Source organism: Grammomys surdaster, unplaced genomic scaffold (assembly GCF_004785775.1).
Source record: "Grammomys surdaster isolate TR1022 unplaced genomic scaffold, NIH_TR_1.0 125833, whole genome shotgun sequence".
NCBI lineage: Eukaryota > Metazoa > Chordata > Mammalia > Rodentia > Muridae > Grammomys > Grammomys surdaster.
The window spans coordinates 1,582,671-1,597,213 of NW_021620661.1; the positions used below are offsets into that span (position 1 = coordinate 1,582,671).

The 14,543-nt window shown below is 35.4% G+C and overlaps 1 protein-coding gene across 1 annotated transcript in view; it reads right to left on the minus strand.

The window, feature by feature from the left end:
* Positions 1-5,763: 5,763 nt before the first annotated feature.
* Nyap2 (neuronal tyrosine-phosphorylated phosphoinositide-3-kinase adaptor 2) overlaps positions 5,764-14,543 on the minus strand; it is a 245,039-nt gene continuing 236,259 nt past the window's right edge. Inside the window, exon 7 of the mRNA XM_028789454.1 lies at positions 5,764-11,035. Within this exon, the coding sequence (XP_028645287.1) occupies positions 10,808-11,035 (228 nt within the window). The 3' untranslated portion in view covers positions 5,764-10,807. The remainder of the gene's footprint in view (positions 11,036-14,543) is intronic.

Below are 14,543 nucleotides of genomic sequence, written 5' to 3' on the forward strand. Positions count from 1 at the left end.
TATATAATGAAGGAAGGGCTAGACACTGTAACATCAAGCAATATGTAAATAAATTTTAATGTACATTTTATAAGCAGGCTGATTTTGCTTAGTTTAGTACATAGGTGAATTTTGATAAGTATCCTTTAGATTAATAGGCAGTTCATAGTATATTTATGTGCAAAGTAATTGGCTTAGGACTTTTGATAATGTAAGATTTAAAACAAACAATCCCATCTTTCATTTCTGGAACTTACCATATAGTGTGTAAGAAAAATTCCCCATAAGAAGCCATTATAAGACATATTACATCAGGGAGGAGATTCAGGTATGATACTGGAGAAAGAAATAGCAGCTATTGAGAAGTGTACATCAACTCTAACTGTGGCAACCTGGCGAAATTATAATCCTGTTGTTAGTGTTAAGGTTATTAGATACTAATTGCTAATTAATATTTATACTACTTTTAAATGTACATGTGCTCTCATGAAACACAGGTAATCCCAAATGGCCAATCAGAAGAACTTAATTTCATAATAGTCTTTTTTCAATAGTACTCTCTGCTATGAAGTTCTGTAAGTAGTTCAGATGAAGAGAAATATCAAAGGATGGTTCTTCCACTTAGCTCTGTAGTCTGAGGTATTATTTCTAGAAGAAATCATGTAATACACCACATATGGTATAGAGTGATTCTATGACTGGCTTTTTCAATATTGCCTATATATTATAGTCCCATGAAAAACTGTGGGAGTAGAAATAAAAATAGAGAACAAAGAAGAAAATTTTTATGGTCCTGACACCAAGCACATGATAAATTCAGAGTCTCTGATGGTGGGACCCAGAATCGAGGTTTGAAATGCAAATCTGCCAAAGTGGATGTTCTGTGTTTTCACAGGTTAAAACATTATCATAGTTGGGTGAAACAGGTTCATGTTTCTCAATCTAAGGATACCTGGGAACAGAGCTAAGATTTGAATCTATAAAATACCCCAGGATCCAGATGCATTCATTACCTGCGTCTGAGCTTCTCTCTGGGTACTGTTCCTCTGCAGTAGATATTAGAAGCCAGTGTCTTTCTAAACATAAGCAGAGAAGCCAGATGCCTAGTTGTGGCTGCTCAAAAGACTTGTCCGTGAACTAAGGAATCAGCATGTTTGTGTTCTAGAATCCAGGTAGAGGTATCAAACCTCAGGCGTTGTAATTCCGATGCCCCTGCTAAGAAGATCTCAATGTAATGAGTGTGTTCAATGAAGTTTGAGGATCTCTGCACTTATTCTCAACATGTTAGAATCACCTGTGGGATTTTATTTTTAAGCCATCTATGTACTTACCTCAGGATTCCTCCTTTAAAATCTTTTTTCTTCAGTTTTATGAGTTCTTTGAAATCTTTCTATGGTGTACTTTGATCATATTCAAGCCCCAATTACATTCCAGATCCAGCTGTTTTTCCCTGCCCACCCAACTTTGTAGTCTCTTTTATTTCCCCCACTAAGTCTTATTTGTGGCACACATATATTCTTGGATGTGTGACCATCCTCTGGAGAATGGTTGACTTACCAGTGGCAACACATTTAAAGAAACCTGCCTCTCCCTCTCCTAGCAGCTAACATTTGCTAATGGCTCCTCCATTGGGAATGGATTTTGTGCTCCCCTCCACTCTCCATGCTGGAACTTTGTGTGGTTTAAGCTTGCACAGGCCTTGCTTATACTATCATATCTATTGTGAGTTCACATGTATAACTGCCCCCCCCTTTGTATTGAAAAGACTGTTTCTTTGTAGTTACCCCATTGTCTATTCTTACTTTCATGATCTGACTACTTTCTCTTCCTCAGTGATCCCTGACACCTTGAGGGAGGATATATGATGTCTTATAGCTGAGGATTCTGCAACCTCTTATTCTTGGCACCTGAACAAGACGCCTTCTTGAAAAATGAATGTTGTCTTGTTTTGCAATTTGACACAAGCTAGAATTATCAGCTAAGAGAGAAACACAATGCAGAAAATGTGTCTATACAATCAGCCTATAGGGCCATATAGAGCATTTTCTTTTATTAGTGATTGATGTGGAAAGGCTCAACTATTGCAGCTGGTCTTAGGTTATATAAGAAAGCAGGCTAAGCAAGCCAAGAGGAGCACACTTGTTGGTAGTTTTCCTCCATGACTTTTGCTTCAGTTCCTGCATTCGTGATCTGAGTTCTTTTTCTGACATACTTCAGTGATGCCCTAAGTGTGCCCTGAGATTTGTAAGTTTTTGATTATGGTCTTCATCACAGAAATAGAAACCTTAACTAAGACAGAAATTGTTACCAGAACTAGGGTGACAGACCTGGTCATTTGAGAGCATGGATTAAGGCAGGAATTTGCTGATGCTATGGTGTGCTTACAGACAAAAGCTTAGCATGGCTGTCCTCTGAGAGACCCAACAAGCAGTTGACTGACACAGGTGCAGATACTTACATCCAGCCATTGGACTAAAGTTACAGACCCCTGTGGTTGAATTAGGGAAAGGCTGGAAGAAGCTGAGGAGGAGAGCAACCCCATCTGAAGACCAGCAGTCTCAACTAACCTGATCCTTGAGATCTCTGACACTGAGCCACCAACCAGGCAGTATACACAAGCTGGTCTGAACTCCCCTCACCACCACCAACACACATATAGCAAAGAACTGCCTGATCTTGCCTCAGTGGGAGAAGATGCCTCTAACTTTTGAGAGACTCGAGGCCCCAAGGAGTGCAGTGGCCTGGCAGGGGGTAGAGACATCCTCTTGGAGACAGGGGGAAGAGGAATGGGATGAGGAATTGTGCAAGGGTGGATGGGGAGTGGAAGAGTGGCTGGACTATGAAAAATTAATAAAAAAGAAAAAGAAAAAAAAGACAGGACATTGTCACTTAGCTCTAGAAAAGCTGTTGAATGTTGAGAACTTAATGATCTTGAGAACTTATGTAGGAACGTAGAAGAAAATGCTGATGGAAGTCACAACAATGGAAGATTGGCTTCTGATGTTTCAGAAGAAAATTTGAAAGTCCCTTAAAGAATCTATTGAGTCCATTAAATATTTTAAAATAACAATCTGTGGTTCTGGTTATCTGGGCCTGAAGAAATGGCTCTGATTAATAAGAGATCAGGACTATTGGAGTAAAAATTTTGCTTTACTAGGACAATTGATACTGGTCAACTAGGTCTAAAAAAACAATTATGATTAAAAGCAACCAGAGTCATTGAAGAAAAATAGTAGAGAAAGTGTTTCCTTGGGATCAGCACACAGAAGCTGTGATCCAGAGGATCAAGGCTGTACCTTGTACTATCAGCTGAATTTGGCAATATGTTAGAATCACCCAGTGGTTTTGGATTTGTAGACATGAAATGATCCTTGAGAACGACTGAGGCTTGGCACTGGGAGAAGCCAGGACACCAGCAAAGACACGAGCATCTGTGAGATGACAGGACCATGGGATGACCATTGTGGACAGCAACTATCTAAATATTTTATCAAGGATTCTGAGTGGATCTTAGAACTATGACAATGATATGACATTGTTAGAGTTTGGATTTGCTCTGAGTTGATTGTGACTGTGCCCTGCTTCTTTCATTGATTAAGAGATAATCAGCTTGTCCTTTGTCTTTTGATTTTACAGAAGCCCACAGTTGAGAGACTTTGGATATTTTAGTGAGATTTTAGGTGTTTTAAAGAGACTGAATTTTTAGAGTGTTTGGATATTTAAAGAGTGGGTTTTTTTTAAGTTTGGAATATGCTTTATATTGATATATTGTTATTTTTTTAAAGATTTATTTTTATTTTTATGTATATGAATACACTGTAGCTGTCTTCAGACACACCAGCCGAGGGCATCAGATCTCATTACAGGTGGTTGTGAGCCACCATGTGGTTGCTGGGAATTAAACTCAGGACCTCTGGAAGAGCAGTCGGTGCTCTTAACCACTGAGCCATATCTCCAGCCCTGATATATAGTTATTAATATGAAATTCTGGAGATGAACAAGAAATGAAAAGTTATTATTAGATAGCATGTGTGGGTGTATGCGTGTGTGCATATGTGAAGTTGTGAGGATCCATTGTCCTGTTTTGTCAACTTGAAATAAGCTAGATTTATCTGATAAGAAACCTTGGGCATTTTCTTAGTGATTGATCTGTGTAGTCCATTGTGAGTTGTATCACCTTGTGTCAGGTAGTATTGGGCTGGATAAGAATGCAAGTTGAGAAAGCCAAAGGAATAAACCAGTAAATAGCATCCTTCTGTGTCCCCTGCTTAAGTTCCTGCCTCTATATTTCTGCCTTGAATTCCTAACCTGACTTTTTTTGGTGATGAATTGTGACCTGAGGCTCTTCTGTGAGCTGACCCTCTCTTTCTCAAGTTGCTTTTGGTAATAAAAGTTAGATAGCCTATAGTAATAGAAACCCTAACAAAGGCAGGTGTCTTTATTTTCTGTACAGGAAAGTTTGAAAATCATGTTTTCTAAACTATATGATTTGATTCTACACCGTTTCCTTGAAATTTTCTCATTCTAATATCCTTTTCTGCCACGTTTGGGCATATACCTAAATGTTACTAAATAGGCCTAGACTACACATCATCAGAAGAGAATAGGAATTGTTTACTGATCACTCACGTGTTTCTCTTAACATAATTTTAATAAGGTCTGATTTAACAAAGCAAGAAATACTGATTTCAAAAGTACTTAAGATGATGAAAGATTTCATTGATTCAAAATATGGAGAACTTGTCATAGACTAGGATGGATGCAAGCTTGGAGGGGTGGTGGCGGCTTTAAGGTGTTAAATGGTCATTTCTTATTACATCAAGAGGTGGAGTACTACACTGAACAGTTTAATACCTAGAGTGGCTGAGTTAAACAGTGGCAATAAGATAGATTCCTTTTAAGAAATGGCCGTGGGAAGCTAGAGAAAAACTCAAAAAAATAAGAGTGCTTATTGTTCTTACAAAGGACCTACATGGCTATCCACAAACATCTGTAACTCCAATTCCAGGGCATCCAATATATACTTTTCACCCCAAAGGCAATAGACAATCAAGTGTTTCACATACATACATTCAGGGAAAATTTCTAAACATATAAAATGAATAAATCTTGAAAAAAAGAACATGGAAATTTACATTAATTGTATGACCATTAAAGGATAATACATACTAATCTATCTATCTATCTATCTATCTATCTATCTATCTATCTATCTAATCATTGAGCCCCAAATCATGTTCCAGATACTGAGAAATATATCATTTACTGACATGCTGATAACAGTAAGCACTGACTCATTATTCCCTTCAGGTTATTTCTAGAAAGATGATCAGTAGAAAACATGACTCAATACCATCCCGCTCAGTATCTTATCTTAAAGTATGGCTAAGGGTTGTTGGATTTTATTCTTTAATGTTCTGGCATTAAATTGGACTGATTTTAGGTGGTGATGATATAAAATGAAGTGTTGAAATGCCTCTATTGTCTTGGGACAGAATCTGAATCATTATTAAGGACAGCAGGTGTCATGTAGCTAAAAAGTTAAGGCCACTAATACTTACCAGTAGCAGGCTTCAGTGTTTCATATGATCTCACAAACAAATTAAAAACTTGAAATAAGGTGTGCTTTTCTTTAAATCTTTTGAAAATGAATGTTTATTATATAAGTTATTAAATGACAATGAAATTCTAATACATGTATAGAATACACTTAACTTATATTCAACTCTATTGGCCTTTTAATCTTGCTTCTTAGTGAATAATTGCGAGAAATGACAGCCATTTAATTTAAACTATTGCTTTTATTATAATTACACGGGAGCACAAATAAATGAGCACAAAATATCATAAAATATTGTCAATGCACTAGAGAGAAATCAGTTTGTTTTCAAACAACATCTGGTTACGTCAGTAGTATCAAAGTACATATATAATTACATATTACCTAAAAAAATCAAGTACAAAAATTAAGAGACATTAAAACATCAGTGTTTATATTATTATGTATATAGAAATGCCTAGGAATACATGAATAGAGAAATCTGTTATCTAATGCTTACTTGCACAAATATTCAGGCACATACCTGACATTGCTAATGAGTTATGAAAAATGCAACATGACATTCAGATCTTTAGATATGGTAAACATGTTAGTGTTGGAATGGATGATTAATGGTTTTCTTTAAAAACCCTGTCTTTTAAAAATGTAGTGTCATTATCCACTAAAAAAAAAAACAGATTAGTTTATATAATTTTTTCATAGCTATTTGTTTCAAATATCTGAAAAGTCAAGAAAGTAAACATACAATTGCTAAATACGTAAACACGCTTTTAGTGCAAGATAACAAAAGTGTGACTGTACTGTGCTTTGATTCTTTTTATAATCACAGTGCACTTTACACAAATTGCTACACTATAAATGGTAAGTCCAAACAAAATAAGTGCATACTAAACATTGTCATATATATTATATACAGTATGTATTCTGTATCTGAGTGTGTACATGTTTAAATATAAATGCATTTAGGGTGGGCAAGCCCAGTTATATTTGGGAACAAATGAATATTTTGAAGGATTATTCATAGATTTTTATTTGTGATAAAGTCAACAATATTTTTCAAACGTTTCTCCTTAAATCTGAAGTTTCACAATAATTAAATAAAGTGTAGCCAGACATTTTCCCAGATTATACACATTTTGCGTCAATAAAATTGACCCAAATATGAGAGGGCTTTTAGCCATCCAAACTACAATGTTTACATTTAACATGATAAAACAGTGTCATCATTTACTGATCTATACAGATAGCAGTACATATTGTAACGTATACTTAGAGGCTTACATATACACGTATGCTATACTCAGACATAAATTTAGTATATTTTCATCTTTTATTTTGACTGTACACTTGACCAGAAAACAACAAGAACACTGCATATAAGCACTTAAAAACTGCCAAACATGTGGAATTGTGTATGCTATTGGAAACAACTGGTTTTTCACTTTGAAAATATTAATGATTGCATACTTGACCATATCTATTTCAACATTAAACTCTAAGTATTCCTGAAACTGTATAATTAAATGATACAATGAATTTCTAAACAAGAAAACAACGGATTGCTATCAAATTATCAACATTCTACAATTGGTTATTTATTATTCCAAATCTGCAAAGTGTTTCAAGTATTCCTATACAATGTATGTGGCAATTCTCTTTAACTTCCATTAGAATTTAGGATATAGTCCATGGGGAGAGGATAGTCAATCCTATCTACAGTCCCTTTTTACGTGAGACTTATAGCTTGCCTCAAATTTCTTACTCCATAAATTGCAGGAATATTTGTTTTAATGTCAGGTGGAAGCATGGTTAATTTCCAAGCCCTACATTGGGAATCTGACTGAGCTTAACATGTAAGTAATACAAAGATTGTATCTGTAGTTGTGTTATTCTGATGACTTTATTAGAACAGTAACTAGCTGGGGCTGTTCAGGTGTGTTGACTTTCTACTTAAGTTGTTCAAAAGACTCAAACCAAATTCTGGGTGTAGACAAGAACACACCTATGTCAATATCTCGATTTTCTAGAAGCATTCTAACAAAATCTTGTCACTTGTCAGCAGTTCAAAACTGTCACTATTTTGAAAAGTGATCTTATGTCCAAACCATTATTTTGTGTTCAAAGGTACATGCTTTATAAATTAATATGTTGTTTAGCTCTTGATGTTTGCTTTCCTTTCTCGATTATTATATGGCTGAAAATTCATTCTTATATGCAAAAATCACTTTTTACCTCAAACTTTTGCTTCAATAGCATACAGAGGGAGATATTGGCAGTGTCTCTGTAAAGTGTAATTTCTCATGTAGCGCTGGCATCTGTGATGAGGAAAACACAGTATTTTACTCTTTCCTTCCATCATTTCTACAGAAATTTGTGTCTTCTCTACTAGGAAGTATTTCACACATAAAAGCGTCTTACTGACAGCCAATAAAAATCTGTTTCTACAACATTTGCTGCGAAAAGACTATTTGTCATAAGTATGAGTTCTCTTGGCCTGATAACCATGCTTTTATATGATGTGTTCTTTGGCACTGCTAGAAATATGAGCATTATCATGTCATCATGTGCTGGCTGCAGGTTATCTTCCGGCCAGATTCATACGGTGAAGTGCCGTAATTTATTTCCACCAGAGAGTCAGCATGATTTTTTTTCCTATGTACTAATCACTCTTTTTTCACAACAAAGAGAAACTTGATACAAAGAAGAAGCTGACTATAGAATAGCTAATTGTCACAGGGGACAATTAAATATTATATAGGCACAGAGTAACAGATCTGTAGTCAAATCCAAGTGAAACCATTTTTCCAGATATTCCAACTCTTGCTCATGTAGAGAGAGACTTGGAGAAATAAATAGAAATGGTTGCCTACGTTCAAATTGTCAAAAAAAAGCTAACTCCTTTTTTAAAAAAAAATAACACATTTGAAGGAGTATGACATGTGGGCATGGCATGAGCGTGACAGAACACATGTGAATGGCTGAGTCCAACACAAATCATTTTAGTACCTGTTTCCTTCTGAACAAGTGACCAACATTAACAATTATTTTCTGCCTAATTCAGAGTGATATGTGTAAGATCAGCATTTGAAAGACACACTTAGAAATACATTGCCTACTTTTAAATGTCAAGAGAGGGGTCATATTTACTGCAATACCCAGAACCCACGTGCACTAAGATCATAGAAATGCTGACAGATTGGATGGTGCTTTGTGTTTGATTGGCTTAAATCTATGATGTCATAAACAGCTCAAGTCAAAATAGCAACTTGAGCCATAAACACATTTGATTTCAATTATGCTTTTATCTGAAAATGTTTCCATCACTCTTAGAGCTGTGCCCTATCGACTGTTGGACTTGAATTATAAATCTACATAGCTGGTAAAACCTAGCGAAGGTATCCATTTAAATTGCTTAAGATCTCCGTGGTTTGCGATATTTGTTATTTCACCTTGGTCGCCATCTTACTTGTACAAGCAGAACTTACAACTTCTTTAAGCATTTTATATATACAGTTCTCCCACTGATTGTTCACACACACATACACACACACACACACACGCACACACTCACAACACATGCTCCCACTTACTATTTCCCTTATTCTTTCAGCATTATAATTGGACATCAAAATATACATTAATTATAAAACTTTAAAAAATTATGTTATAACATTTCAAACTCTCTTCAAGGAACTATTACTGATAAAGAATTACTAGATTTTTTTTATCAATATAGATTACAAAAATTCCTTAACTTCTGTCATATTTGGTTTTATTGAGCAGCATTGGAGCTATTGCTGTCAATACCCTTATGAGAAAAACTGCTATGATAATAACATCAAACACACATTTTTTTCCTCTCAGAAATATAATACTAAATTGATTGTTACTGAAGAACCACATACTGTCCATTTTAGGAAGCATAAATAGTAATTTAAATATACAAAATATATGTGATAGTTTCATTTTTTATTTATCCGTGGCAATATTTATTTTCAACTAACAAGTTACTTTTAAAAGATATATACCATTTTTTTAAAATTAAATTTCTCAACTTAAATTTTACCACCACATAAAGTTGAGTCCACCCTATCCTTTATCACCTGCATTTCCTATATCTTCCTTAAAACAAAATAAAATAATGAAGTGGTCATAATTCTTTGGTCATGGTGTCATAATCAGTAAGAACGGGTACAATAGTTATGCACAAAAGATTATGACCCAAAAATTTAATAATTAGCTTTAAAAGATTGGCAAGAAATACTTTTCCATGAATGGACTTCAATTTTGAGGCAGGTTGTCATGGAGTATACTTAATATTCAAACTGGTAATATGAATGTTTATTTCTTTATTTTTTGTGGAAAACCGTGCCTGTAAAATATTACTTAAAAATATTATGTTTACAATGCCTTTGCTTCCCCTTTCTTGAAAACAGCTGTGCTCTTACCGGTTTGAATCTTTGTTACTTCCAATGTCACAGTGAACCCTGGTCTCCTCCAATCAGATCAATGCTGCAAGGATACACATCCCTAAACCTCATTTATGAAGGAAAGTTTGCTGCTGCAATGTCCCAATATATCCTACTACCTTTCTCCATAGTCTGACTTGCTAATATTAAGTGCAGACGCAAGGATATGAAGAAAATCTTTATGAAGTCACTGTAGAAAAGGCTGTCCATGTAACATGGGCATTCAGACTGGTGTCTTACGTTCATTCACTTCCAATCAATTGCTTACAAACTTAGAAAGCAGCAGATAATCTTTACAAACAGGATATTCAACTTCTGTATTGCTAGCACCAGATCACATATTATGTGTTTAAATAGGACTTATACCTGTGAGCTCTTCTATAGAAGCCAAGTGTGGAAAGGAGGACAAAGACATTTTAAATGCAAAAATTAATAAGAAAAGGCATCCAGGGGTTACATATAAAAGAGATAACAAACCAGTTCATACCAAATTACATCATCTAGTAAATTTTTCTGATATTTCTGCAACTTAAATATGTGTAATGATTATTATTATTTTGGGTGTCACTCATAAACTAGCAAAATATTTACAATTTAATATATTCTGGATTCAAAATAATCCAGGATAAGTAACTGTGCCTTAACTGCAAGGACAAACACATTTTATCTGGTATGCCACAATACTCACAGCCTCCTGTGGTATTCTACATCAACAAAGAATATACGGAACAATTAATTATCACAAGACCAAGTCGACCTCCCTTGAATTAAGCAACATGGAGCTCATGCCAGTACACACTCAGATGGCAGTATCCCAGAATACCGTTTGCTGTTTAGAATATGGTGGAGGACTGTACTTCTTTGCTCCTGCGTTCTTCTTCCAGCTGGGTAGGATTGGCATGCTATCCTGTTTGCAAAGGCCCTTTTCCGTTTTCTGTCTAGCCTTTATTTCTTTGCACAAGCAACGCTTTTTCTCAATCATCTCAAGCATTGTATGGTCTCCATGAAACCACTGCATGCATGCCACCTATCAAAAGAAACAGAGTGAATACAGAAGAAAAAGATGGAATGAAAGCATATCTTTTGCACTGTGCTTGAAGCTATTTCAAAGACTCAGCTATTTCTACACTTATTTAAAAAAAAACCAATGTTTAACATGGATTAATAAAATACAATTTTCTTTAATGAAGCAAAAAATGAAAGCACAGATGCTATAAATAAATATTCTATTTAAATTGATAAACATCATGACATGATTTAGAAACACTATGACATAAATACTTCTGAAAATATTTCTGAAACTCTCAATAAAACCAATGGAATGACACAATAAGCAAAGATGCTTGTTTCCAAGACAGATAACCTGCATTCAACCCTGGAATGCATGGGGTAGGAGAGAACCAACTCCCACGAGTGATCCACTGACTTCCGCAATCATTGGTTGTGATCTCTCTCCCTCTATCCTTCTCTCCCTCTCTCCCTCTCTCCCTCTCTCCCTCCCTCCCTCCCTCCCTCCCTCTCTCCCTCCCTCCCTCTCTCCCTCCCTCCCTCTCTCCCTCCCTCCCTCCCTCCCTCCCTTTCTCCTTCTTACACACACACACACACACACACAGACATACACACACTCACACTAAATAAGAAAATAAATATTTGTTTAAAAGACCACAATGTGGAAAAAAGTACCTTTTATTTTTTTCTAAACAATTTTCCAAATTCCAGTTTTTATATTGGTTCCATTTTGTTATTGTTCCCAATATATCTAAATTCAAATATAGGAACTACTTTTCCAATGACATGTTAGAAAGTTGCTTGGGATCATTTTCATTCTTGAGATACATTTTAAACACTTGCATTTTTTTCTAATTAGAAGCAAGCACATTTATGTTAAATAATTACACCTGCTGAAGTGACTCTGGGTGCACATGCTATGTTTGGATATATGCTCCGATAGCTTTCTCCTGATTTTTTTTTTTACCCAAATATATGATACACCAGAAAACATCTGAGGTGGAATCACTGCCCTCATTAAAAAAAAAAGAAAGAAAAACAAGCAAACAAACAAAAAACCTTAACAAAGATGGTTCAACAGTTCGTCAAGTCAATTTATTTAAAAAAAAAGAAGGGTTAGTGGGGCCTATAGGTTGAACACACACTAATACATATATTCCTAGACAGCTGAACATTGCACATTGTATGTGTAGTTCTATGCCTATTGATAACATTCTTTAGAACCAAATTTCTCATAGAAAGATAGTGATGAGGTAAGCCCATCATTGTCTCAAATAGGGAAGGCTACAACATTGAATTATTGAAGCAAATATCCTCCATGACTGAAAGGTTAAAATAAACCAAATAAAGTCACCAAACTTGGCATTATGACTTTAGGATGATATTTCAAACCAATTCTTATCTAATTTTCTACATCTGATGACACTGTAAGTGCGTTAATAACTTAATCCATTTCTTCCTTGCAAAACCGATGTTCTAAAATAAGCAGAATACATTGCCATAGCGCAGTACATGAAACTTCCTGGAAACACATTTCCCACGCCATAAAAGAGAGCTGGGTACTTGGAGATCATTCAACTTTCTATGGTTGGAAGGTTGCCAATTCAAAGTCAGATTGCACTGTAAAATACACTTATAAATATATGCAGTCTAGTACATAGAGTATTCTTACATTGAATCTGCTATCAGTCAGCTTTTCTTACTCTTAATAGCCAAGAGAACAATGTGTGGATGAAATGAATGACTGTGTTAAAGAATGTGATTCATGTGAGAAGATAACCACCTTCAGAATTACAATCTACATAAGACATGCTTAAGTACACGTTTAAATTCTCACAGTAAAACCCAGTGCTACTACTGTGGACATAAAATCTCTCTTCTTATGATGTTAGGAAAATATGGAGTATTGGGGATGTAGTAAGTTGTATATTTATCACATTTATGAAATATATGAAAAAATACTACTTGTAAGTTACTTATCAATCTCTATATTTAGTAATAAAGTTTCTTTTTCTTGTTAAAATACAGCTTCAAAATCCCATCCTTTCTCTACCTCATATGATACAACTTTGGGAATATAGTGCTAAGTTTAATTTAAAATAAGTGCACCAAATACATACTTCTAGTTCAGTTATTTAGTTAAGAAACCTTGTTTATTATATTCACTACAAATATATGTGTGTGTGTGCACACGCATGTGCATGTGTGTGTGTATATATATGTGTGGTGATAATTACATACTTACATTAAATACTTACTAAGAGATAATTATAAAATCATTGTCCAGCTATTATGACCCCAATCAGCTTTGAGGCAAGATTTTAATTTTAATGTGCATTGGTGTTTTGCTTGTATGTATGTCTGTGTCAGGATGTTAGATTTTGGAGTTATAGTTGTGATAAGACAAGTGGGAGCTGGGAATTTAAACCAGGTCCTCTGAAAGACCAGTCAGAGAGTTCTATTAACCACTGAGTCGTATCTCTAGCCCCTGAGGCAGGAATTGTATTAACATGACACAATAAAGATGATTTATGATAATAAATTCATAGAGTATAATCAAGTGAAGTTTCCAGTCCAGGAGGAGAGATGATAAAGTCCACCTCTATGTGTGAGCCCCACAGCAATGTCTGAATCGTGCAGTGGAGAAAGGCAGTGGAAGTGAACTTCTGGAGAAATCCATTCTGAACCTTAGCACCCGCTGTCCCTAAATTCTCATATTGAAATGCTAACCTCTTCTTTGATGGTCTTAAAGATGAGAACCTGGCAAGAGGTAGGGGAAGATAGTTCCTGAATGGAACTGATCTTAAAACAAATCGAAACAAAAACAGAACTGAAAACCCAAACGCAAAAACCCAAGAAAGCTTTCTCCCTTTCACCAAGGTAAAGACACAGCGAGAAATGAGTAGATAGATACAAGCCTAAAAGCCGGTGATAAATACGTCATTTGGTTTATAAACTACAAAGTTTACGTACGAAACTTTGTTATGCTTTCTCATAGAAAACCAAACACAGGAGCCATCTGTCAAACGATCTTCAGCAGGTGTTCAGCAGTGGCAAGTGACTTGCTAGCATGAAGAGCTGTAATGACGAAGCATGGTACCCACACCTCCCGTATCCCTCATGGACAAACTCATGTCTCAGATAGTGAGAAAAGCATCAGCCAAACTTCACCTGAGAGACAAGCTACACAATATAAGAGCCAGCACTCTGATACTCTGTCAAGGTCATCCACGATCAGTGAAATTCTCTTACTCGTGCTGTCTAGAGAAGGCTGAAGAGACCTCCTGATAAGCAATTAATGCTGTACATTTTTAGAAGGAACTCGGAAGAAGAAAAGAAAGACATTGGATAAATGCTAAGGAAAATGGAATGAAATGCAGCCATTAGCTGATTAAAATGTATCAGTATTGATGCATTAATTATGTTAAATAAATGATAGTACTGCTAGTTATACACTATAAAGGAAGCAATGAGTATGTATTATTCTGGAGTCCTTGTCATGCCTTATTCTGGAGTCCTTGTCATGC